Here is a 27,708-nt window from a genome sequence, read left to right as displayed (position 1 = left end):
GCTCTGTCCATAAAATAAGGGTCATACAAATTCTTATGAATTGACAGAGTGTTTAATTTGAATTGGGAATTAAAACAGAGGAATTAAATTCCTGCAACAGTAGGTGCCAGGCGCACCAGTTTGAGTGTCAAGAACTGCAAAACTGCTGGAAAAAAGCTTTTTTGGGGTGATTAAGGACATCTTCATAACAATCACCATGCAGTTGAGACTACAAATGTGTCATTATCCTTAAATGTTTTAATTTCATGCTTATTTCATTGCCCGAGATTTTGGAAGAGCATGTGTAGTACTGTATGTAGGAGGAAATACAACTATCTCACTTCTGTAATCATTTAACACAAGATTTTTCAATTGTTCAGTTACAAAAAGTATGCAGATAGCATTTCCTGGAGAATGTTACTGGATATTATTCAATCCATAATGTCATTCACAAAATGCAAAATTCACTGTATGAAGTGGATAGATACAGCTGGAATAGGTGATTTGCTCTTCCTGATACATTTACACAGGTCACATGTATCCTATTCTATCAGCTAATAGAGCTAAGGCTAAGCTACTGCTGGCTCTCTTTGAGAGACATGGAGTTTTTGTACCCATAAGTGCTGGCATTCTTTTCCTGCCAACGCCAACCACAGACTGATGGATGTTTTAGGCTGATTTTGGAGAGCAAAGGGATGCCAGATTCTCATGCCTCTATTTGATAGCCCAAATGGAAAAGATAGTATTTATCCATAATTAGACCAAATCAGCCATGTTTGACAAATTATCCCAACATTCTAAGGATTCAGTAAAACTTCAGGAATGACATGCATGGAATAATGTTAGAGTGAAGTTAGCTACCTAACAAATATATTTATTTCCTCCCATATTGAAATGCAATTTCTACTGTACCTGTATGGTCTTCAAACTGCCTACTTAATAGAAAGTGTATGAGTACTTCCTCTGCCAACAATCCTTACTGACAAAGCAATGCAAAGGTTGTGCTGGGACAGCACTGCATTCCAAGTCCAGCTTCAGGCCAAACCAAATTAACTACTGTGAGATAAAACAAGCAATACATCGATTCTTATGAGTGTGCAGAGGATGTAGTGCAGTGTTTAAACTTTCATTACTTTGACTGTAATTACTGTATCACAAAACCATGAGAACAAGAGCAAAACATTTGTCAAACTCTTCAACACTCCCAAGTTGTCAATATGGATATCTCTCTCTCCAAAATCACCTACTGTACTGTATTTAAAACTACGGTTAAGGAAATTAATAGAGATCTAAAAGAAATGCAATTAACTTTTATGGCTAATGTAAGCTCAGGCTGCGAACTCAGGAGGCTCAGAGCCAGAGCGCGCTGCTTCTCCCACTGCTCTAAGGCAGTTTCCAATATTATCGCAAGCACTAAGAATACTATGAATACTGATGATACATATGCCCGTCGTTTTTAATTATTTTGTTTTAAGCCTTCCCTAAACCATAGCACTAATTGAATTAATGCCTCAAATGTTCACCTTTGAGTTGTTTCTGTTTTAATCACGTGGAATTAATGCGTCAAAAATACACAGTCATCCATGGGAGTAGATGTGTTTTTTCATTAGGGAAAATCCGTTTTGTTTTAGTTGAATTGCTTTATTATGTTGAAGACAAGCAATAGGCACTATAAGTTATTGGTTTACTCAGTGCCTGTGTGGTCCAGTGCTTACAGCCACTGACCTCAGCACACATATTCCAGAGTTGGCATATGCTCGAATCCGGCCCTTTGACTCATGGACAGTGGCAATTTTAGCATGTAAGTCTTGGTGGGGCAAACTCAAAAATTGTTTTTGAGATGCATGCCAGCAAAGCCACTACACAACACAACACTAAACAATACATGAATTGCACTATAACGGTGACAAACAGTGCCCACAAACTGTTAGGGCCTATATGAAGCTGTCCCAACAGCAGAGCATTCTTTTCAGCACCATGGAGTAAATCCTTACCACCGCTACACCTGGCTATCAGCGGGGCCTTGTCTGGCAGTGGAACAGTTCATTGAGCCTCATTTACTGCCTTTTTAAAAAACATAGCTGGCCTGCTTAAGTAAATTTGTTTTCTACTGACAATTCAAATGTACAAACTATGGCATAAGGGAACGATGAGCAGATGAGAGGCAATCTGTAATTTTGATTACAAATGAGAGAGCTAAGACAGATGTAGTCAATATAACTATTAGTTCAGCACTTTTGAAATGTACAGCGACAGAATTCCGAACATGAGATGTTCTTACAGTATTCTCCCTGTACACTGTGATAGACAAATTACATATTTACCTGATTTGTTTGATATTAATAGTTAGCAATTAATACTTAACAAAACAGAGGATATTTCTGTCCTGTTAGTGTCTGTGTTTCTATGGTCTCCACTCTAGTTCCCTGCAGCTAATCTGGGCGTATATATCACCAGAGATGGCTTGAGCTGACAAATGAGTTAAAGACTGCATTACAGAGACAAGAATGTTTTACTAGAGATAGCTTAGGAGTAGAACAATCCCTCATTGTCTCAAAATCATCCTTGCATCTTGAAAACTAAGTCAGGGTGGGGTTAAGACAACAACCCATGTGCAGATAAGACTGGGATGAACCCAGAGTGGATTATGATGCTCCTTGGTCTGTATGAGGGGGTTGAACCAACCATGACTGAGCATTGTTAGTGTCAGCTATATATAGTACTCTGCATTTGTGTAAAGGTTAGGTTACTCTGTCCAACACTCAATGGTGGGGGGTCGACCAGCCTCATTATTGCAATAGTTAATCGATGTTAAATAAGATGATTGTTTGAAGAAATGACCAAATCTCTCTGAGTACTGAATTTCCACGACAACACCAAGTCAGAACCATAGGATAAATAAAGGGGATAAACAGTGCATTCGGAAAGGATTCAGACGCCTTCACTTTTTCCTAATTTTGTTACGTTACAGCCTTATTCTAAAATTGATTAAATTATTTTTTTCCCCTCATCAATCTACACACAATACCCAATAATGACAAAGTATAAACAGGTTTAAGAAATGTTTGCTAATTTATAAAAAATAAAGGCTGAAATATCCCATTTAGTATTCAGACCCTTTAATCAGTACTTTGTTGAAGCATCATTGGCAGCGATTACAGCCTTGGTTCTTCTTTAATATGATGCTCCAAGCTTGGCACACCTGTATTTGGGGAGTTATTATTTTTCTCTGCAGATCCTCTCAAGCTCTGTCAAGTTGGATGGGGAGCATCACTGCACAGGTATTTTCAGGTCTCTCCAGAGATGTTTGATCGGGTTCAAGTCTGGGATCTGGCTGTGCAACTCAAGGACATTCAGAGACTTGTCCCCAAGTCACTGCTGCGTTGTCTTGGCTGTGTACTTAGGGTCGTTGTCCTGTTGGAAGGTGAACCTTCCCTCCAGTCTGAGGTCCTGAGCGCTCTGGAGCAGGGTTTCATCAAGGATCTCTCTTTACTTTGCACCGTTCATTTTTCCCTATATTCTGACTAGTCTCCCAGTCCCTGCCACTGAAAACATCCCCACGGCATGATTCTGCAACCACCATGCTTCACCGTATGGATGGTGGCAGGTTTCCTCCATATGTGGCGTTTGGCATTCAGGCCAAGGAGTTCAATCTTCGTTTCATCAGACCTGTTTCTCATGGTCTGAGAGTCTTAAGGGGCCTTTTGGCAAACTCCAAGCGGCTTGTCATGTGCCTTTTACTAAGGAGTGGCTTCTGTCTGGCCACTCTACCATAGAGGCCTGATTGGTGGAGTGCTGCAGAGATAGTCATCCTTCTGGAAGGTTCTCCCATCTCTTCAGAGGAACTCTGGAGCTCTGTCAGAGTGACCATCGGGTTCTTGGTCACCTCCCTGACCAAGGCCCTTCTCCCCCGATTGGTCAGTTTGGCTGGGCGGCCAGCTCTAGGATGAGTCTTGGTGGTTCCAAACTTCTTCCTTTTCAGAATGATGGAGGCCACTGTGTTCTTGGGGACCTTCAATGCTGCAGATGTTTTTGGTACCCTTCTGTCTCGACACAATCCTGTCTCGGAGCTCTACGGACAATTCCTTCGAGCTCATGGCTTCATTTTTTGCTCTGACATGCACTATCTATTGTGGGACCTTATATAGACATATCATGTCCAATCAATTGAATTTACCAAAGGTGGACTCCAATCAAGTTGTAGAAACCTCTCAATGATGATCAATGGAAACAGGATGCACCTGAGCTCAATTTCGAGTCTCATAGCAAAGGGTCTGAATACTTAAGTACAATTAAAAAATATATATTTAACAAGGCAAGTCAGTTAAGAACAAATTCTTATTTACAATGACGGCCTATACTGGCCAAACCTGGATGACACTGGGCCAATTGTGTGCCGCCCTATGGGACTCCCAATCACGGCCGGTTGTGACACAGCCTGGATTTGAACCAGGGTGTCTGTAGTGATGCCTCTAGCACTGGGATGTCGTGCCTTAGGCCGCTGCGCCACTTGGGAGCCCAAATAAGTTATTTCTGTTTTTATTTGTCATACATTTTAAAAAAATATATATATATATATATATATATAGACATAATAATACCTTTTTGGCTCTTGCTCAGTTGTGCACTGGGGCCTCCCACTCCTCTTTCTATTCTGGTTGAAGCCAGTTTGCACTGTTCTGTGAAGGGAGTAGTACACAGCGTTGTATGAGATCTTCAGTTTCTTGGCAATTTCTCTCATGGAATAGCCTTAATTTCTCAGAACAAGAATAGACTGACGAGTTTCAGAACAAAGTTAGTTTCTGACCATTTTGAGCCTGTAATCGAACCCACAAATGCTGATGCTCCAGATGCACAACTAGTCTAAAGAAGGACAGATTTATTGCTTCTTTAATCAGCACAACAGCTTTCAGCTGGGGGTTTTCTAATAAGGGTTTTCTAATGATCAATTAACCTTTTAAAATTATAAACTTGGATTAGCTAGCACAACGTGCCATTGGAACACAGGAGTGATGGTTGCTGATAATGGGCCTCTGTATGCCTATGTAGATATTCAATAAAAACCCTTACGTTTCCAGCTACAATAGTCATTTTCAACATTAGCAATGTCTACACTGTATTTCTGATCAATTTGATGTTATTTTAACAGAGAATTCTTCTTCTTCTTTTTTCTTCTTTCAAAAACAAGGACATTTCTAAGTGACCCCAAACTTTTAAATGGCAGTGTATGTCTGAAAGTTGTCCAGAACATTGATAAGATGTACTTTAGATACAGGATGCAACATATTTTTACACCATTGAATTCCATTTAGTTTTGTGTCCATATAATTGCTATTGCCTTTTACAAATGTTACAGAATGAAGACTGGTATATACTGTAACTGAGTGTATAAGAATCGTGAACTTGATTTCTTGCTAGAGAAAGTGATTGGGAAGTCCAAATGCATGAGCAGAGATTTTAGCAGCAGTTGTAGTGAGGAAAAAAAAACACCAGAGGGCGAGCCTGACAAAGTAAACTCAGCCTGCAGTGGAATATTCCTTTGTGAATATTCAACTATGTCCCGATTTGAAGACTGGTTATAATATACATTTTGCAAATAAGTAAGTCCTATAAAGACACGGAATGAAAGGAATACTAGGGGAAACAACATAGGATAAAGTTACTTTGACACAATGTCGACTACCTGCTGAAATGTTTTGTACACTGCTAAATATGATGAAAAAGTATGTCCCTGGTCAACCTCATTACAGATCATTTGTTTAGGCCCAGCCATAAGCCAATTATCTCTTGGACCTGTTTGGTTCCACACTGACTTGGAGTCTTGCAGTGCTAGAACCTAATTGACCCCTAGCATGGGAGTGTCTGCTTTTCTACTATAAATCACTGAAGAGGACTATCAATGCGATTTCATTTCCCCTAGAAGGCAACTTGAAATTGGCAGAGGTACTCAGGCACCCAAAATGTCTTTGCTTGTACAAGTGTCCCCATCAATGCAGTCACCTGGAAGCAACCATGGCACTGTACAGCAACTTGTTACCTCTGTTAGGTGGGCACTGGCTTCATTTCTTCCAGCTGAGTTTACATTTCTCGGTGATGTGGGTTGATTCCTCTAGAAGTCTTAGTAGGAATGCAGGGTTGAAGTCAGCATGACCTAAGGTTCTGAGAATCTGATCCTCAGGAATGCACTTATAAAGCAGGGAGCAAAGCGTGTCCTCTCCATAGAGGATGCCAGCTTTCTCCTGTGAAAATGCTCATTATACCCACCCGAGAAAAATAACTTGTGTCTGGAACTTGGGTTGATGCTGACTGAAGTGTACAAAGCCTTATCAGTTTTGATGATTTTGAACACAGTTGATTTGATCTGCAGAGCTCAGGGGGTCATGCTCCATAAAATGGCAGGGAGTAGGCCTACAGGAGGAGAACAAGGACAGTGCAACACTTTTCTTAGTGTCATGGGCAGGTGCAAAGCTGCAGGCACAAAGCTATTGAGGCTTGCAATAACATAGCCAGTGATTTTGGGGGTGTTGGAAATCTGCTTGAACAATACAATAATGGATCATTCAGCGAAAAAGACTGAATTAAACTCACAGTAAATTTTATAATTGAAAAAAATCACATCTTAAAAGAAAACATAAAATACAGAAATACTATTCTAAAGAAATACTGAATTTACATATGAGTGGGCTGTCATTGTCCAAAGTTTACCTTGCAGTCACTTTGAGTGGGATGGCTGGAATCAGAACCAGAGTCTTTAAATAGTTCAACCTGCGAACGCTCTGGAGGAGGCGTGGTCTGCCGCGTAACTTATTGCAAAGTCCAAATTTGGCATATAAATGCAGGGAGCGCTCGTATTTGAGATATAATACAGATAACTCTCTCGACTTTTTGTTGGATGTATGATACTTTACCCGTACGAAAGTTGTGGCTCCTGTTATGAGAGATGTCATAAATCTTATTATGTATGAATAGTAGCTTTCATTCGGCTGCAATAAAACTTTTGGAGTTGGACATTGTTTCCTGAGGATAGTTGACCAGATTAAACAACAGTGTTCGGTAAAAGGTAAATCATTTGTAAATGTTATATTCGTCATTGGGATAACGAAAATACTGTTTTGTATAACAACAGGAATAGCCTGTCTAGGCAGACTTGTTGCCTCCAACAATGTATCAACGCTACTACGGTGGGTCGGGTTTACTAGACTATAACAGGATCAGATGAGACTTGCCTTGTCAGCATGTGAGAGAATTTCACATGCAATATGCATGGTCATGAAATATTGCATGTGCTTGGCAAAAACGTAGATGTTTTCCTTGTGAGAAATTGTGCGAACAGTTCAATTGACCTACTATCATGCACTTAAAATACACCAAATATATATATGTACAGTATCAGTTCTAGTTCTAGTGTATGATATCCATGTGCCAAAGATGTGATAAATCATCAGTACTCACATTCAAGTGAATGTATTAATCAATAACAAATACTATACAATGGATTACAGATCTCTGAATGCTTGTATTTTATTTTGTCTCTTGTTTAGCCAACAGAATACAGATTTTTGTATTGGAGGCTGATCAGTCATCATGAAGTGTGGAACTCAGGACTGGCTACGAGGGTTTGGGCTGCTATTCTTTGTGCAAACAGTACTTTCTATGGTGATCCCTAACTCTACTCACCTGGAGTTGTTACTGGAGAAGTATATGAACAAAGATGATGAGTGGTGGGTGTCCAAACAGCGAGGGAAGAGAGCCATCACTGAGGGTGATATGCACCTCATACTTGATTTGCACAACAACCTGAGAGGTCAAGTTTATCCTCAAGCTTCAAATATGGAGTATATGGTAAGCTAAACCAGGACCTGCTGTGTCTGCATCACACATTTCTGTTGTATTTAGGTCATCCTAAGATGAACTGAAGGCAATTGGAATATGACTTGCCCATACTAGAGAACGTAGGAGATTGTACAGTACTACAGATTGAAGCAAGTGTTAGTTAGTTATTTTGCACTGATACTTCATCTTAGCTAATGATACTTGCTCAACGACTCAAGACATCTAGGCTTGAGAATCTGGAACATTTTCAAACCAATTCAACCATCCATGGGGTTCAGCAGAGCACATCTGCAAAGTCAGGGCCAACGCAGAGGTTTCACACCAAGTTCTGGGAGCACAGAGTGCTCAAATAGATCAAAACCTAAAAACAAGCCTGACCGACAGCCAAGCAATAAAGCCAGTGTGTTACTGGCCCTGCCAAACCTCAAGCTCTGCCCCCTGCCTTGGTAAGCAGCCAGCTCTCACCTCCACTGTTATCGTTCACTCTGCCTCAACCATTTCAACTCACATCTTCAAATATTAGTGTCTTTTCTTTGCATTTCATTTGGCAACAAAGCTGGATCTGTGTTGATTCAAACGTGTAACAGTTGAGCATCATCCTTTGAAGTATGGTGGTTAATTTGGACGATTTCCCATGCATAAATGGAGATTTGTATCCTGTGTGGATACACTGTGGCTCAGTTGTTCGAGCATGGCGTTTGCGCTGCCAGGGTGGTCAGTTCGATTCCCAGGACCACCCATATGTAAAATATATGCACGCATGACTGTCAGTCGCTTTAGATAAATGTTTCTGCTAAATGGCATATATTGTATTGCAGTCCTATGGTATGTCCATTGCAGTCAAGCATGTCCATTGGCCTCAAGCCCGTTGCTTTAACCCTAAGCAGTGCAGAATGCAGATATCACTAATGTAATGTTCTACACATGGAAGACATTAGGACTGTACAGGGCAGCTGACTGGCACATTTTTCAATTAACCTTGATGGGTGTTAGTGCAGTTAAACAGCAGAACAGCAGCACACTACACCTTTTCTTCTAATGGACAATTTTACTACAACTTGGCTGAAACGTTAGAATTCCTCAAGTCATATCTATGTAGTTCTTTGTAAGAAACAAGTGGTGCACAAATAGATAGTTTTTAACTTCACTTGACCCATTTATAATATCTCGATCATGTAGGTTGTTGCACTTTAGTGCAGACCCACTGGGCACACACTGATTGAATCAATGTTGTTTCCACGTCATTTCAATGAAATGATGTGGAACCAACGTAGAATAGACATTGAATTGACGTCTGTGCCCAGTGGAGAGTTGAGGCAAAGAGACCAGTAATACTAAAAATGCCATCAGGGCCCCCGAAACACTTTCTGTGAAGAATGGTAGAATTTTTTATTTACATTCTTTGTTTATCAAGAGTTTTGTCTTTCAAGAGTAATACTAATACAATCTGTCTTCAGTGTATCAGTAGCACTAGCACCAATCTGATGTGCCTGCAGATATGTCTTTATCTTATCAGAATAACTCTGACTTTGGCATTTCAAAGGTTTGGGATACAGATCTGGAGAGGAGTTCCGAGCACTGGGCACACACCTGCCTGTGGGAGCATGGACCACAACACATGCTAACTCAGATTGGACAAAACCTGGGTGCCCACTGGGGAAGGTCTGTATAGTATCTGGAGAGATGACCAGATTGATTATATGCATTATGTCATTATACAGTTATACTGTATGCCCTTTTCCTAACATGTTGTGGGGTCCTATAAACTCATGAGGCAACCAATGTGTGATTAGACTGTACAGTGAGTACTGATACTGTATAATGCTGTGGGTTGTGTCTAGTTTAGGGTTTCCCGAACTCTGTCCAAGGGCCTCCCATGGGTGATTATTTAGTTTTTTTGCCCTAGCACTACACAGCTGATTTTAAAATAATCAACTCATCATCAAGCTTTGATTATTGGAATCCGCTGTGTAGTACTAGGGCAAAAGAACTAAACATGCAACCCTGGGAGGCCCCGGGACCGAGTTTGGGAAACCCTAGTTATTTAAATAGTTTAGTTTCTACTTTCCTCAGAGACCGACCACCAACATTTCACGTCCAGGCCTGGTATGATGAAGTGAGAGACTACAGCTATCCCTATCCACAGGAGTGTAACCCAGACTGCCCCTTCAGATGCTCTGGTCCTGTCTGCACTCACTACACACAGGTAAGAGTTTCCTGTAACAATATCATAAAACCTTATTTAATGTCAGAGAAGTCTGAGAGGACTACTAACTGAAGGTAGCTACTTTGTTGTCTTTGCAGATGGTTTGGGCAACAAGCAGCCATATTGGATGTGCTATTAATATATGCTACAACATGAATGTGTGGGGCATGATTTGGACTAAAGCTGTGTACTTGGTTTGCAACTACTCACCGCCGTAAGTTTGAAAGGTTTTTTAATTGTTCTTATGCCCCCCCCCCCAAAGAAAATAATTAAGTTCAGATTCTTATTTTCAACTGCTGTATGTTATGTAGTGTATGGGAACTGGGAAGGATTGGGTCAAAAGGTTCAGTGTGTTTTATGATGTAATTTGTGTGCAGGGGAAACTGGTGGGGGCATGCCCCATACAAACATGGCAGCCCGTGCTCTGCCTGTCCGCCCAGCTACGGTGGAGGCTGTAGGGATAATCTCTGCTATACAGGTCAGCTGCTTTCAGAAAAAAGTTGTGCCATAACAAATTGGTTGCTTTTATACATTTTGTTTTGCAGACTATATTACATGTGATGTGACACTTGTTCTTTTTCAGAGAACGGAGTAGATCGACGTCCTGCCCCTGAACTAGAGGAGACAAACTACATTGAGCCAGAGCCGAGGGCCCAAGAGCCAAGGTCGAGACCGCAACCCCCAATACCATCACCCAATGACAACATGGAGAGGAATGAGGTGGTCAGCACAGTGCAAATGTGTAAGAATTTATCACAAATTTGACACTGTTTCTAATACACAATGTCATTATACAGTAGGATAAAAGTCTATATTTTGTACCACTGCCAGAAGGTCTAAGTGAAATAGTTTTTCTTATTTTCAAAGGTCAACAGATGGACTGTGAGACAAAGCTGCGTGATCGTTGTAAAGAAACCACTTGTAATAGGTAGGCCTAAGTTGTTCCTAAAGTGGATGTTGTCACTTACCTAGGTTTACAAATCAAATGTTATTTGTCACATGCGCCGAATACAACATGTGTAGACCTCACAGTGAAACGCTTACTTACAAGCCCTTAACCAACAATGCTGTTTTTTGTAAAAATTAAATGTAACCTTTTTTAAAGAAAATACCCCCCAAAAAAGTAAGAGATAAAAGTAACAAATAATTAAAGAGCAGCAGTAAAATAACAATAGCGAGGCTACATACAGGGGTACCAGTCCAGAGGTAATATGTACATGTAGGTAGAGTGGGGGGGGAGTGGGGGGCAATGCAGATAGTCTGGGTAGCCATTTGATTAGATATTCAGGAGTCGTATGGCTTGGGGGATAGAAGCTGTTTAGAAGCCTATTGGACGTAGATTTGGGGCTCCAGTACTGCTTTCCGTGCGGTAGCAGAGAAAACAGTATATGACTAGGGTGACTGGAGTCTTTGAGAAATGTTAGGGCCCTGCCTCTGACACCGCCTGGTATAGAGGTCCTGGGTGGCAGGACTCTTTGCCCCAGTGACGTACTGGGCCGTATGCATTACCCTCTGTAGTGCCTTGTGGTCAGAGGCCGAGCAGTTGCCATACCAGGCAGTGATGCAACCCGTCAGGATGCTCTCGATGGTGCAGCTGTAGAACCTTTTGAGGAACCATGCCAAATCTTTTCAGTCTCCTGAGGGGGAATTGGTTTTGGCGTGCCCTCTTCACGACTGTCTTGGTGTGCTTGGACCATGTTTGTTTCTTGGTGATATGGATGCCAAGGACCTTGAAGCTCTCAATCTGCTCCACTACAGCCCCATCGATGAGAATGGGGGTGTGCTCTGTCCTCCTTTTCCTGTAGTCCACAATCAACTCCTTTGTCTTGATCACGTTGAGGGAGAGGTTGTTGTCCTTGCACCACATGGTCAGGTCTCTGACCACCTCCCTATAGGCTGTCTCATCATTGTCTGTGATCAGGCCTACCACTGTTGTCATCGGCAAACTTAATGATGGTGTTTGAGTTGTGCCTGGCCGTGCAGTCATGAGTGAACAGGGAGTGCAGGAGGGGACTGAGCACACACCCCTGAATGGCCCTCATGTTGAGGATCAGCATGGCGGATGTGTTGTTACCTACCCTTACCACCTGGGGGCGGCCCATCAGGAAGTCCAGGATCCAGCTGCAGAGAGAGGTGTTTAGTCCCAGGGTCCTTAGCTTAGTGGTGACCTTTGAGGACACTATGGTGTTGAACGATGAGCTGTAGTCAATGAATAGCATTCTCACATAGGTGTTCCTTTTGTCCAGGTGTGGAGTGCAATAGAGATTGCATCATCTGTGGATCTGTTGGGGCGGTATCCAAATTGGAGTGAGTCTAGGGTTTCTGGGATAATGGTGTTGATGTGAGCCATGACCAGCCTTTCAAAGCACTTCATGGCTACAGACGTGAGTGCTATGGGCCGGTAGTCATTTAGGCAGGTTACCTTAGTGCTCCTGGGCACAGGGACTATGGTGGTCTGCTTGAAACAACATGTTGATATTATAGACTCAGACAGGGAGTGTTTGAAAATGTCTGTGAAGACATTGCCAGTTGGTCAGAGCATGCTCTCATGTATGTTTCACTGTTACTTGCTTCGACGTGAGCCTAGAAGTTATTTAGCTCGTCTGGTAGGCTCGTGTCACTTTGCAGTTCTCGGCTGTGCTTCCCTTTGTAGTCTGTAATAGTTTGCAAGCCCTACCACATCTGACGAGCGTCTGAGCCATTTTAGATCAATTCGATCTTAGTCCTGTATTGATGCTTTGCCTGTTTTATGGTTCATCGGAGGGCATAGCGGGATTTCTTATAAGCTTCAGGGTTATAGTTCCGCTCCTTGAAAGCGGCAGCTTTACCCTTTAGCTCAGTGCGGATTTTGCCTATAATCCATGGCTTCTGGTTGGGGTATGTACACACAGTCACTGTTGGGACGGCGTCATTGATGCACAGTGACTCATGTGGTATACTCCTCAATTCCATCGGAAGAATCCCGGAACATATTCCAGTCCGTGCCTTCACAAACAGTCCTGTAGCTTAGCACCTGCTTCATGGTGCTTCCTACTTTAATTTTTGCTTGTAAGCAGGAATCAGGAGGATATAATTATGGTCAGATTTGCCAAATAGAGGGCAAGGGAGAGCTTTGTACGCGTTTCTGTGTGCAAGGGGGGGGTCGTCAATGTTTTGTTGCCAAACTGGTGGCAAAGTTAATAGTTGGGAGTCCTATCAGAGCCATAGATGACGCAATCTCTATTGCACTCCACACTGCCCACACCCACCTGGACAAAAGCAATACATTTGTGAGAATGCTGTTCATTGACTACAGCTCAGCATTCAACACTGTAGTCCCCTCCAAGATAATCACTGAGCTCAGGACCCTGGGACTGAACACCTCCCTCTGCAACTGGATAATGAACTTCCTGACAGGCCGCCTGAGGGGGCAAGCGTAGGCAACAACACATCTGCTACGCTGACCATCAACACGGGGGCCCCTCAGGGGTGTGTGCTTAGTCTCCTCTTTTACTCCCTGTTCACACACAACTGCGTGGCGGTGCATGACTCCAACACCATCATTACATTTTCTGACGAAGCAACAGTGGTAAGACTGTTCACCGACAACAATGAGGCAGCCTATAGGCAGGAGGTCAAAGACCTGGCAGTGTGGTGCCAGAACAACAACCAATCCTTCAACATCAGCAAGACAAAGGAGCTGATCGTGGAATATAGGAAATGGAGGAGCGAGCACACCCCCGTCCACATTGATGGGGCTGTAATAGAGCAGGTCAAGAGCTTCAAGTTCCTCAGTGTCCACATCACTAAGAAATTAACATGGTCCACACCCACACAGTTATGAAGATTGCACGCAGCACCTCATCCCCCTCAGGAGGCTGAAAAGATATGTCATGAGCCCTCAGATCCTCAAAAAGTACCATTGAGAGCATCTTCACTGGCTGCATCACTGCTTGGTAAGGCAAGTGCAAGGTACCCGAACGCAAGGCGCTACAGAAGGTCCACACCTGGCCCAGTACATCACTGCGGCCGAGCTCACTGCCCTCCAGAACCTCTATACCAGGCGTGTCAGAGGAAGGCCCAAAATATTGTCAAAGACTCTAGCCACCCAAACCATAGACTGTTCTCTCTGCTACTGCATGGCAAGTGGTACCAGTGAACCAAGTCAATAGGACCCTGAACACTTTAACCCTACCTATATGTACATAGCTACCTCTTACCTCATACCCCTGCACATCGACTCAGTACTGTTACTCCCTGTATATAGCCATGTTTTTTTAGTCATTATTCACTGTGTATTTATTCCTAGTCACTATTTCTGTTTAAATCTTTTCTTTAACTGTGGATTTTTGAAAAAGGAAGTAAGCATTTAACTGTTAGTCTACACCTGTTGTTTACGAAGCATGTGGCAAATAACATTTGATTTGCAGAGTTAATTGAAAAATAATGCCATTGTTGATTTGATTTTTGTTTAATTAATTAGGGTATTTTATCTTGAACCATATGGCCTATCAAGTAGAAACTCATGGACAATATGGATACAGATATAAAAAATGTACTTTATGAATACATTTTTTTTCTAGTATAAATTACCAAAGTTACTATAGCTTGCCATGGTATACGTTTTTAATTACCAAAATGACCCTACACTTAACCATTCTCACTCATTTCTGTGAATGGGTCAAAACTGAGTTTGAAATGTTATTTCTTCCTACAGGTACGAGTGTCCTCCTGGATGCTTGTCCAGCCCAGGAAAAGTAATAGGGGCTGCATATTATGATATGGTACGAACAGAAAACACTATCTATTACTTTTAAAAATGTATTCCAACCGCATGAGTTGTGGGATACTAGATATAAAATAACGGTACAACTTCAGTAATTTTATTGATGTATTTTTATTATCTAATTAAAATAATTAGGGAAAGCCAAAACCTTCCCTCTTTACGGCTCCTAAGTGGCGCAGCGGTCTAAGGCACTGCATCTCAGTGTAAGAGGTGTCACTACAGTCCCTGGTACAAATCCAGGCTGTATCAAATCCGGCCATGACTGGGAGTCTCATAGGGTGGTGTACAATTGGCCCAGTGTCATCCAGGTTTGGCTGGGGTAGGCCATCATTGTAAATAAGAAGTTGTTCTTAATGGACTTGCCTAGTTAAATAAAGGTTACATGAGCTATGCAATTGACTTTGTACTACGTCAAACATCTGGGTTCTGTCCCCTAATCTTTAGAACGGGCTCATAGATTTTGTGAAAACACAGTAATTTAAGATATATATGAAATTATATTTGTGTTTGTAGATGAATTTACTTCTGCCAGATGCCTTTTTATTCTTTTTTTTTTGTTGCGCTGAAGACCATTGGGCTGCATTTTTGCCCGTTGATGACCATTCAAAAAGCCTACAAAAGTTCAAAAACTACAAGGCTACTTCCTGGAAAATGCAATGTCCCTTTCATAGCATATAAAGAGTAGTGAAACATGTTTCATTTTTCAGCAATCAAGTGTTTGTGGAGCTGGTTTACATGCTGGAGTAATAGACAACGATGGAGGCTGGCTGGATGTTACAAGACAAGGAAGAAAACCACATTTCACAAAGTCATACAAAAATGGAATTCAGTCTCTTGGGTGAGTTAATTTGACACAGCTTTGTCTCAAATGGCACTCAATACTGTATGTAGTGCACTACTTTTGACCAGGGCCCACAGGGAATTTGATGCCATTTGGGATGCAACTTCACTCTATTATGTTTGTTTATAATAAAGCAGCAAGTCACGTTTTCACACCAAATTATTCAAATTTACAGGATGAACAGGAGTGCAAATGCTTTCAAAGTATTCTCTGTACCAGGTATGTCTGATCTTGTTTCACCTTTGTCTCAATGCATGTATTTTTCAAATGACATTGTGGCATCTTTGCTTCTCAGTAAAGGCAGTACCGTGTGAGACCACTGTTGCACGGTTCTGTCCCTACAAAAAACCTGCACGGCACTGTCCAAGGTAAAGAAAGAGTTCACTCTAATAAACCAAACGTGATACTCTTCTTCTGTAAAGTTGATTGGATAGGTATAGACTACACCTGCATTGCTTGCTGTTTGGGGTTTTAGGCTGGGTTTCTTTACAGCACTTTGTGACATCAGCTGATGTAAGAAGGGCTTTATAAATACATTTGATTGATTGACTACTGATCGTGGCAATTTTCCTTCACCAGGTTGTATTGCCCCCGCAATTGTCTGCATGAGACCCGTGCCAGAGTCATTGGAACACAATATTATTCGGATGTAAGTCTGTCTGACAATGGCCTTCTATACAGATTATATTTCTCTCCGTAGAACTGACGTTTGTGCTATGCTAATCTACCTTGTTTTTTTATAGAAATCCAGTATATGTCGAGCGGCCATCCATGCTGGTGTAATTCAGAATGACTTAGGAGGCTACCTGGATGTGCAACCCGTAGACAAGAAGAGACAGTACAGCGGTAGCTATCAGAATGGAATCTCTTCAGAAAGGTAAGGGATTTGGATAAGGGAAATACAGGTCAATTGTGGGGTTTTTTACTTTGTTCCAAATGCTTTTGGATGTATAATGGCTAGGAACCAGGAGTTTTTCCTGGTCAGCTATTGTGATCAGAAAAAACTCCTTCCCTTTGCTGATACAGTATGTAGATGTAGACTAGTATCAGTGTCATATACCTTGGCTTGACGGTGTAAACTGTTCTTAGCTGAATCCAAACTAACACCAGTGTTCATTCTCCCCCCAGCCTACAGAATCCCTCAGGTGGCAAAGCATTCAGAGTATTTGCAGTCATTTGAATTCACATTGCAAGGACACGAGCACTTGTCATTTCACGGCCAGTAATCACATTACTTGTGGTTTCCTTCTCTTGCCAAGCTGCACAACCTATAAAAGATATACATTTAAACAGTGTATCTTTAAGCTTGTTTATTTGATGTATATAATATGTTGTAAATAAGTTGAATGTAAAAAAAAAGATTTAAAAAAAAGATATTTGTATCAGAACAGAAAAATATATACAGTAATGAGCATGCATAGTAAATGTTTTCATTCTATGATATTTAAAATGTATTGTTTTTATTTGATTTTGTATGCATATTTTTTTAAACTATTATGTTTTGATTGCTGTTGTATTTTTCATGATGCAAAATATATAGTATAGTCTTTATTCATAGATTTTTACAGTTCAAGCCTGGCTGGCCAGGAGTGTGTCAGAAAATGTCATAGCCTGAACCGAAAAGGGTGAGACAGCCGAAATATGCATTATTTATTTACATTTATGAATAAATCAATGGTCAATTCTGAAAAGACAGAGCATTCATTCATTCATTCATTCATTCAAGAAGGGCTTTATAAATAAATGTGATTGCTTCATATGTCTTTTTGCTGAACATTCAGTATCGCATTATCTGTTTCAAGAAAACCTTGAATATCAGTTCTCCATTGATTGCTGCTGTTCATAATACAGTAGTGTATAAAGCGCTACCTGACGTTGTTAGAAAAGCTTTGTCCTATCACTGTCAATGTTCTGGAAAATACTGCTATTCTGTGATGGATGGCCAAGAGGGTACTTTCTTACTGTTCTGGATCAACATTTGTTTGTAAAGGCATTACTAATCTTCAGGGTATTCAGGAGTAAAGCTTTTTGTATTTTTAGAATGCCCTTCAAGGCAATCAGAAAGGAGTATTCAACAATACCATGGTATAAGTATATACATTATACAACTGTTACACATGTTTAAGGTTGCAAAATGTCAAATTCCCATGTTTTCCAGAAATCCAGGTTGGAGGATTCCCGGGAATTAGCAGGAAATACAGAATCCTCAAACCAGGGAATTTATTGAAAGTTCCTGGAATTTTGCAACCCTACACATGTTCGTCTATCCACAGAATTCAGGCACTCATTCAATATTTCAAAAACAATATTTGCAGAAATCTTTTCCAGGCAGGAGCAGTAAAGAATGAAAGCTGAGCAAGCCCTTATGTTAAACTACTTGGGCCCACTGACTTGTGTGCTAGGGAGAGTAGACAAAGAGTAACTTTGTGTGTGTTGATCTCAATCTCACTTCCTGGGATGCATTTCCCCCATGCCTGCCACAGATGTGGTCAATCCCAGCTGAAAGATCTCTGTCAGTCACCCTTACTTACCCTAATGTAAACATACCCTCTGTGGGATGCTTTATGTAAGTGGTTGAGATTTAGAAACAAGTTCAAATTCAGTATATTTTCCTCAATAGTTTAGTCTGAAAGGAATTTGCTTTGGATAATGCATTTTAACTAATGCTGGTCAGCTAATGCTGCTGACTAACCTATGGTCAGTCAACATACAAAGAGATAGTTTAATATTATAGCTCTAAGTGGTACAGACAAACTTACATATGGAACAGAGACAGGGGAATCTAACATGAGAGACAGATTGACCTTTATCCATAAAATTATTTATTTTGAAATATACATTTCATGCTAGCCTCCTTTGTTAGTGCATAGCCATGGTTAATAAACTGTATGCACTGTAGTGTAGTGGTGACACATTATAACACACAATATAACACACAAATCACCACCATTCGGTGTAAATAAGAATTTGTTCTTAACTGACTTGCCTAGTTAAATAAAGGTAAAAAAAATATATATTCTGCTGAGTGACCAGTAGGGCTGGACTGAAAGGAAATTTCCAGGAAGAGGACCAGGTCTGATATAGAACAAGCTGCTGATGGCCTCGTTGAGTTCTGCACTGCTCTCCAGAGAGAAGAGGCATGCATCAGAACGCTGTCAGAATTCACAAGGCAGTGTTGCAGAGGAGTCTACTGGCAAAGACGCCAACTGTTCACTTCTACAGGAGTGTTACACAACATGAAAAGACCGCACTCTTACAGACCCACACAAGAATCAATACATTGTCATCTCAGAGGTGCTGGTTTGTGAAATGAGATTTGTAGCTACAGCTAATATTATACCTGCTACTGAATAAAATAATGAGCAAAAATATGTAGAAATCAGTTCCACCAGATGAATGCTGTTATAGTATAACCCTCTTAAATTTGACACACTGTAGTACAGTACAGTATGACTAATCTGCCTTCAGTGAATGGTGATCTGTGTAATCTTTATAGAATAATTCCCATTGATCCGTACTGGACGCTGTTCACAGGAAATGAATAAATAGAACGTTTATTTTTGTAACTCCTGAGGCTCTAATGACAATTTATGTTACTAGTTATAGTCAGACAACTCGATGTTGATTTATTGTACAGTTCAGCTATGTAAAATATAGTCAGTAATTATAAGGTTTTTGAAGTATGTTTGACATTTCAAGGCAGCTCACCACTAGAGAAACATTAGCCGGTGTATAGAGGTGAGTGGTTTCTAAATATAACTTGTACAATCATTCTCATGCTTTATAGCTTGTTCCTGAGGTTGACTTCTGGGTGGACATATATGATGTGCTGTTTATGGGCCAACAATCAGTAACTCCAGAAAAAGAATTGTAGTGTCAGTTAGTGCCTCGTTCCTTTACTCCCTGAGAGAGTTAATCATTACTTTAACATAACTGTAGTTTCCAGCTGTGTTTAGTTTGAGGAGCATAATCATCTTTGCATTGCTGGCTTTATAATGATAATGCGTTATTTATAACAGTGGCAATTTCATTTCACTTTCACATGCAATAGATAGGAAACATCTCACGCAATTCCCTTAACATGAGTTTTTAAGAATTACAGTAAATAATTTCCAATTCTGCTTCCTGCGGAGTGTTCAATTCAAATTCAAATGTTTTATTGGAACTAAAGAGCAATTCGTAACTCAATTCAGAAGTGGCCCTAATCCTGCACTTCAGAACATGACACATAACATTCTCAATGTCCTATTAAAACACACATTTTTATTTCAAACATGATAATATAACAGTCAAATCTGTTTCTCATGCAGCTCTACACAGTGGATCAAACATCCTGCTCTAACCTCATCACTTTCCATCCACACACACCCACCCAGTTGTGATTTTGGCAAGCCTCTCTCTTACTTGCCCTATTTGTTGATATCCCACACAGAGACTTCCACTGCCAGTGTGGCAACTGTATTTCCCCACAACCTCACACTCCAATAGTAAACCAGTCAACTCTTTATGGAGTCTTTTCATGCTCCTACTGTTTGTCCCTAAAGAACCCTATAAAAAATGTTCTGTAACTCTCAAAATAGTTGTCTGATGTCTTGGCACACTTTATTGGTGCCCTTCTGTCACTGACTGGAGCACAAATAAATGATGGGACTCTTTAAAAATATATATATTTATGAATCTCAAGAAATCTGTTTTCTTTACTGTACTGAATGTATGTCCTGTGTTTATGTAAAAGGTCTGGGTGTAGCTTGTGCAGAGGAGTCAGGCGCAGGACATAAAACTTAACTTTACTCAAAATGACCAAATACATGTAGTAATGCCAAGCCCACACGAAAGGACCGAAATACATTAAACAAACACGCACAAAAACCATGGGGAAAACAGAGGGTTAAATAATGAATATGGAATTGGGGAATTGAAACCAGGTGTGTAAAAAAAAGACAAAACAAATGGAAAATGAAAAGTGGATTGGCGACCGCCGAACGCCGCCCGAACAAGGAGAGGGACCGACTTCGGTGGAAGTCGTGACAGTTTAACATCTGTAATTACCTCTAATGCAGCATATGATATTGGAACAAAAACACTGCAAAATAAGTGTTACTATACTAGTAGTCATTAATTGGTCACTTGTGTACTGTATACAGTATATGTCTACAAATATATTTGAATATTTGTGGTTTTACCCTCTGTGGTTTTACTGGTTTACAGGTTACTTCTGTTGACACGCACAACATGCATCCCGACTGGAGACCTGCATTGTGAATGTGTACATGCAGTTGAAAGTTATTGTAGATGTTGTGCACTACACAGATATAAAAAAATATATAAAAAAATACACAATATATCACACAGTTGCTTTTTCAGTGCACAGTAGAGACACAAAAATACCACTGTAGTGACATAAGAGGTTGTCCAAGCCTCCATATTTATTTAGTTTCTTGGGTTTGGAGTGTAGAATGTAAACAACGAGAAAAGCTACAAATGGAATTTACTCACTTAAGAATATAGTCACTCCCTCACTCCGTACGTCATCTCTGACCTTTATCTGTTTGCAGAAAGGATTTGATTTCACCTCTTTTTTCACACTTAAACCACTGTAGCATCTTGGAGTATAAAAAAAGTAGATTTTTGTCTTGATGAAATGGGGGTGCAGGACTAACATGCAGCTGCCAAGCCATAAAAGAACGGCTAACATCCAGCACCAATCACCAGCTCCAGCCCTCACCTGTTTTTTATTACGATTGTCAGCCTACACATGGACCCCAGCTAGCAAACAGACCTGAGTTTATGTACTTTTATTTCACAACTTGAGTTCCTTTATTTAGAACAAACCACTCTAAGGTCTATCTGGAGGGGTGCATACAAACTGTTACCTCTGTTCAGATTAACAAGTTTTATCAAATGTTTAATTGAATCCAGTCCCTTGTGGAAAATGTGATGTAATATTTTTATTTTCATACCAGTGGAGGCTCCTCAGAGGAGGAAGAGGAGGACCATCCTCCTCAGTGAACTTCATTTTAAAAAATAGTAAAACATGTAAAAACGTTATGATTTTTAGATAAAACTATACTAAATATAATCACGGCATAAAATAATTTATTAAAACTTGCTGTTTTGCAATGAAGGTCTATAATAGCCTCAACAGCACTCTGTAGGGTAGCACTATGGTGTAGCCAGAGGACAACTAGCTTCTGTCTTCCTCTGGGTACATTGACTTCAACGCAAAACCTAGGAGGCTCATGGTTCGCAGCCCTTCCATAGACTTACACAGTAATTATGACAACTTCCAGAGGACATCCTCCAAACTAATGGAGCTCTTACAGTATGATCTGACATGTTGTCCACCCAATCAAAGGGTGGACAACGGAAGCAAACGGAACGAAACGAGGATAAAAATACCTGAATTTGTCCAATAGAAACTCTTGTTTGAAACTGTTGGACTAATGATTACATTACACCCTAGAACAGTTAGATACACTGTTTACCAGGGGGCAGGGCTACCGATGTTAAGGCTAATCTGAAGATGGTGCTGACTAAAGCTAAAACTGGCGAGTATACAGAGTATAGAGGCTGTTAGCCTGCCTGCCTGCTTAGTGGAGTCTGCCACTAGCACAGTCAGTGTAGTCAGCTCAGCTATCCCCATTGAGACCGTGTCTGTGCCTCAACCTGGGTTGGGCAAAACTAAACATGGCGGTGTTCGCCTTAGCAATCTCACTAGGATAAAGACCTCCTCCATTCCTGTCATTATTGAAAGAGATCGTGATACCTCACATCTCAAAATAGGGCTACTTCATGTTAGATCCCTTACTTCAAAGGCAATTATAGTCACTGAACTAATCACTGATCATAATCTTGATGTGATTGGCCTGACTGAAACATGGCTTAAGCCTGATGAATTTACTGTGTTAAATGAGGCCTCACCTCCTGGTTACACTAGTGACCATATCCCCCGTGCATCCCGCAAAGGCGGAGGTGTTGCTAACATTTACGATAGCAAATTTCAATCCCCCCCCAAAAAATGACGTTTTCGTCTTTTGAGCTTCTAGTCATGAAATCTATGCAGCCTACTCAATCACTTTTTATAGCTACTGTTTACAGGCCTCCTGGGCCATATACAGTGTTCCTCATTGAGTTACCTGAATTCCTATCGGACCTTGTAGTCATAGCAGATAATATTCAAATTTTTGGTGACTTTAATATACACATGGAAAAATCCACAGACCCACTCCAAAAGGCTTTCGGAGCCATCATCGACTCACTGGGTTTTGTCCAACATGTCTCTGGACCTAGTTTTGTCTCATGGAATAAATGTTGTGGATCTTAATGTTTTTCCTCATAATCCTGGACTATCGGACCACCATTTTATTACGTTTGCAATTGGAACAAATAACCTGCTCAGACCCCAACCCGGGAGCATCAAATGTTGTGCTATAAATTCACAGACAACACAAAGATTCCTTGATGCCCTTCCAGACTCCCTCTGCCTACCCAAGGATGTCAGAGGACAAAAATCAGTTAACCACCTAACTGAGGAACTCAATTTAACCTTGCGCAATACCCTAGATGCAGTTGCACCCCTAAAAAGTAAAACATTTCTCATAAGAAACTAGCTCCCTGGTATACAGAAAATATCCGAGCTCTGAAGCAAGTTTCCAGAAAATTGGAACGGAAATGCCGCCACACCAAACTGGAAGTCTTCCGACTAGCTTGGAAAGACAGTACCGTGCAGTATCGAAGAGCCCTTACTGCTGCTCGATCATCCTATTTTTCCAACTTAATTGAGGAAAATAAGAACAATCTGAAATTTATTTTTGATACTGTCGCAAAGCTAACTAAAAAGCAGCATTCCCCAAGTCAGGATGGCTTTCACTTCAGCAGTAATAAATTAATGAACTTCTTTGAGGAAAAGATCATGTTTATTAAAAGCAAATTACGGACTCCTCTTTAAATCTGCGTATTCCTTCAAAGCTCAGCTGTCCTGAGTCTGCAACACTCTGCCAGGACCTAGGATCAAGAGAGACACTCAAGTGTTTTAGTACTATATCTCTTGACACAATGATGAAAATGATCATGGCCTCTAAACCTTCAAGATGCATACTGGTCCCTATTCCAACTAAACTACTGAAAGACCTGCTTCCTGTGCTTAGCCCTCCTATGTTGAACATAATAAACGGCTCTCTATCCACCGGATGTGTATCAAACTCACTAAAAGTGGCAGTAATAAAGCCTCTCTTGAAAAAGCCAAACCTTGACCCAGAAAATATAAAAAACTATCGGCCTATATCGAATCTTCCATTCCTCTCAACTTTTAGAAAAGGCTGTTGTGCAGCAACTCACTGCCTTCCTGAAGACAAACAATGTATACGAAATGCTTCAGTATGGTTTTAGACCCCATCATAGCACTGAGACTACACTTGTGAAGGTGGTAAATGACCTTTTTATGGCGTCAGACCGAGGCTCTGCATCTGTCCTCGTGCTCCTAGCCCTTAGTGCTGCTTTTGATACTATCGATCGCCACATTCTTTTGGAGAGATTGGAAACCCAAATTGGTCTACACGGACAAGTTCTGGCCTGGTTTGGATCTTATCTGTCAGAAAGATATCAGTTTGTCTCTGTGAATGGCTTGTCCTCTGAAAAATCAACTGTAAATTTCGGTGTTCCTCAAGGTTCCGTTTTAGGACCACTATTGTTTTCACTATATATTTTACCTCTTAGGGATGTCATTCGAAAACATAATGTTAGATTTCACTGCTATGCGAATGACACACAGCTGTATATTTCAATGAAACATGCTGAAGCCCCAAAATTGCCCTCCCTAGAAGCCTGTGTTTCAGACATAAGGAAGTGGATGGCTGCAAACTTTATACTTTTAAACTCGGACAAAACAGAGATGCTTGTTCTAGGTCCCAATAAACAAAGAGATATTCTGTTGAATCTGACAATTAATCTTAATGGTTGTACAGCCATCTCAAATAAAACTGTGAAGGACCTCGGCGTTACTCTGGACCCTGATCTCTCTTTTGACGAACATATCAAGACTGTTTCAAGGACAGCTTTTTTCCATCTACGTAACATTGCAAAAATCTGAAACTTTCTGTCCAAAAATGATGCAGAAAAATGTGTCCATGCTTTTGTTACTTCAAGGTTAGACTACTGCAATGCGCTACTTTCCGGCTACCCAGATAAAGCACTAAATAAACTTCAGTTAGTGCTAAATACGGCTGCTAGAATCCTGAATAGAACCAAAAAATTTGATCATATTACTCCAGTGCTAGCCTCCCTACACTGGCTTCCTGTCAAGGCAAGGGCTGATTTCAAGGTTTTACTGCTAACCTACAAAGCATTACATGGGCTTGCTCCTACCTATCTCTCTGATTTGGTCCTGCCGTACATACCTACACGTACGCTACGGTCACAAGATGCAGGCCTCCTAATTGTCCCTAGAATTTCTAAGCAAACAGCTGGAGACAGAGCTTTCTCCTACCGAGCTCAATTTTTATGGAATGGTCTGCCTACCCATGTGAGAGACCCAAAATCGGTCTCAACCTTTAAGTCTTTACTGAATGAAGACTCATCTCTTCAGTGGGTCATATGATTGAGTGTAGTCTGGCCCAGGAGTGTGAAGGTGAACGGAAAGGCTCTGGAGCAACGAACCGCCCTTGCTGTCTCTGCCTGGCCGGTTCCCCTCTTTCCACTGGGATTCTCTGCCTCTAACCCTATTACAGGGGCTGAGTTACTGGCTTACTGGTGCTCTTTCATGCCATCCCTAGGAGGGGTGCGTCACTTGAGTGGGTTGAGTCACTGATGTGATCTTCCTGTCTGGGTTTGCGCCCCCCCTTGGGTTGTGCCGTGGCAGAGATCTTTGTGGGTTATACTCAGCCTTGTCTCAGGATGGTAAGTTGGTGGTTGAAGATATCCCTCTAGTGTGCTTTGGCAAAGTGGGTGGGGTTATATCCTTCCTGTTTGGCCCTGTCCGGGGGTATCATCGGATGGGGCCACAGTGTCTCCTGACCCCTCCTGTCTCAGCCTCCAGTATTTATGCTGCTGTAGTTTATGTGTCGGGGGCTAGGGTAAGTTTGTTATATCTGGAGTACTTCTCCTGTCTTATCCGGTGTCCTGTGTGAATTTAAGTGTGCTCTCTTTAATTCTCTCTTTCTTTCTCTCTCTCGGAGGACCTGAGCCCTAGGACCATGCCTCAGGACTACCTGGCATGTTGACTCCTTGCTGTCCCCAGTCCACCTGGCCGTACTGCTGCTCCAGTTTCAACTGTTCTGCCTGCGGCTATGGAATCCTGACCTGTTCACTGGACGTGCTACCTGTCCCAGACCTATTATTTGACCATACTGGTCATTTATGAACATTTGAACATCTTGGCCATGTTCTGTTATAATCTCCACCCGGCACAGCCAGAAGAGGACTGGCCTCCCCTCATAGCCTGGTTCCTCTCTAGGTTTTTCCTAGTCAATGTGCTTCAACACCTTCATTGCTTGCTGTTTGGGCTTTTAGGCTGGGTTTCTGTACAGCACTTTGAGATATCAGCTGATGTACAAAGGGCTATATAAATACATTTGATTTGATTTGAGATACAGGCAAGGCGATATTGAAAAAGTTACTGTCTGTCACCTCAAATCTTTCTCTCGACCTGTGTGCACCTATGTAGTAAACAAAACATGTATTATTTTTACTGCTCTAATCATGTTGGTAACCAGTTTATAATAGTGATAAGTCACCTCAGGGGTTTGTGATATATGGCTAATATACCACGGGTAAGGGCAGTGTCCTAGCACTCTGGATTGTGCCGTGCGTAAGAACAGCCCCGAGCCATGGTATATTGGCCATATGCAGTACCACACCCCCTTGGGCCTTATTGCTTAAATAGAAATAAGGTCTTACTCATAACAAAATATTAATCCTCCCTAATCTTAAACCGCACCAACCGCCACTGATTCATACTGAATAAAAAGGCTATAATAAAATTCTGACTGTCACAGCACATACATATTTTCTCCAAATAGGCACATCTGCATGGACATAACCGAACAACAAATTAAATTTTCAATTTATATATTGAGGTTGAATTTATGATTTAAATATTTGAATCATAAGAGGCTCACTTTATTATTTTGCTAGCTGCAGTAGGAGTCGACAGTGTTTGAGAGGGGTCTAGAGAGGATGTGCAAACTAACAATAACAATGCTGCCCTCTGCAGTATAAAAGTTCAATCCAAGCAACGAACATAGTATGCTACCTTTAGGGGCACATACAGGGCACAGAGAAAGGTCTCTATGGAATAACCCAAATATTGTCTCGGTTTGATAAAATTTCCCACACTATATAATGTTGATTGGTAATTAAAAATAGTTTAAAAAACAGCTCAATGTAAACAGCTACATTCTGGGGGTTAAAATGTCTGCTGTTATTTCAATATGAATTACTATAATTCAGCATTTCCTGAATTACTTGAATATTTAATGTTTTAGCGGAGATGTCATTGCACCTTTTCATGGCAGCATCCCATTTTGCCAGGATGCCTTTCTCCAGCAGTGGGTGGCAGGCCTGGGGACCAGAGAACTAATGGGGAGGAAGCGGATAGATGAGAGGGAAGAAACCTTTTTAAAAACCTACTAGGACTGGGTGAGGAAGAGATGAGACAAGAAATCAGCCCATTCTGCTGATGTAAGTTCCTTTCAACAACTCCCCTTAAGCAGCGAAGTGCACAAAAGGTTCAAGGTTAAGAAGTACAAGTAATGAGGTGGATAAAAAAAGAGACACTTGAAATCAGAGAGAGTGAGATGGGGAAAGATAGAGAAAGTTGCTCTTAATTTGACTTACATATTTGGCCTAAGCTTTTTAATCATTATCAGTGGTGTAAAGTACTTAAGTATTTTTTTTTTGGGGGGGGATCTGTACTTTACAATTTATATTTTTGACTACTTTTACTTCGCTACATTCCTGAAGAAAATATTGTACTTTTTACTCCATTCATTTTCCCCGACAACCAAAAGTACTCGTTACATTTTGAATGCTTAGCAGGACAGGAAAATTGTAAACTTCAAGCACTTATCAAGAGAACACGTGGTCATC

The 27,708-nt window shown here is 41.0% G+C and overlaps 1 protein-coding gene across 1 annotated transcript; it reads left to right on the top strand.

The window, feature by feature from the left end:
* Positions 1-6,757: 6,757 nt before the first annotated feature.
* On the top strand, positions 6,758-17,352 carry crispld1b (cysteine-rich secretory protein LCCL domain containing 1b). Its single transcript, XM_024391562.2, has 15 exons — positions 6,758-7,039; positions 7,521-7,821; positions 9,356-9,474; positions 9,886-10,018; positions 10,117-10,232; positions 10,396-10,496; positions 10,602-10,760; positions 10,886-10,946; positions 14,715-14,781; positions 15,491-15,621; positions 15,800-15,843; positions 15,920-15,992; positions 16,204-16,273; positions 16,368-16,501; positions 16,753-17,352. Exons 2-15 carry the CDS (start codon positions 7,564-7,566, stop codon positions 16,802-16,804), a joined length of 1,518 nt encoding a protein of 505 aa, XP_024247330.2. The 5' UTR covers positions 6,758-7,039; positions 7,521-7,563; the 3' UTR covers positions 16,805-17,352.
* Positions 17,353-27,708: the final 10,356 nt, after the last annotated feature.

The sequence above is a fragment of the Oncorhynchus tshawytscha genome, linkage group LG28 (assembly GCF_018296145.1).
Source record: "Oncorhynchus tshawytscha isolate Ot180627B linkage group LG28, Otsh_v2.0, whole genome shotgun sequence".
NCBI lineage: Eukaryota > Metazoa > Chordata > Actinopteri > Salmoniformes > Salmonidae > Oncorhynchus > Oncorhynchus tshawytscha.
The sequence above is the reverse complement of the archived record's forward strand: the minus strand, read 5'-3'. Positions and strand labels throughout refer to the sequence as shown.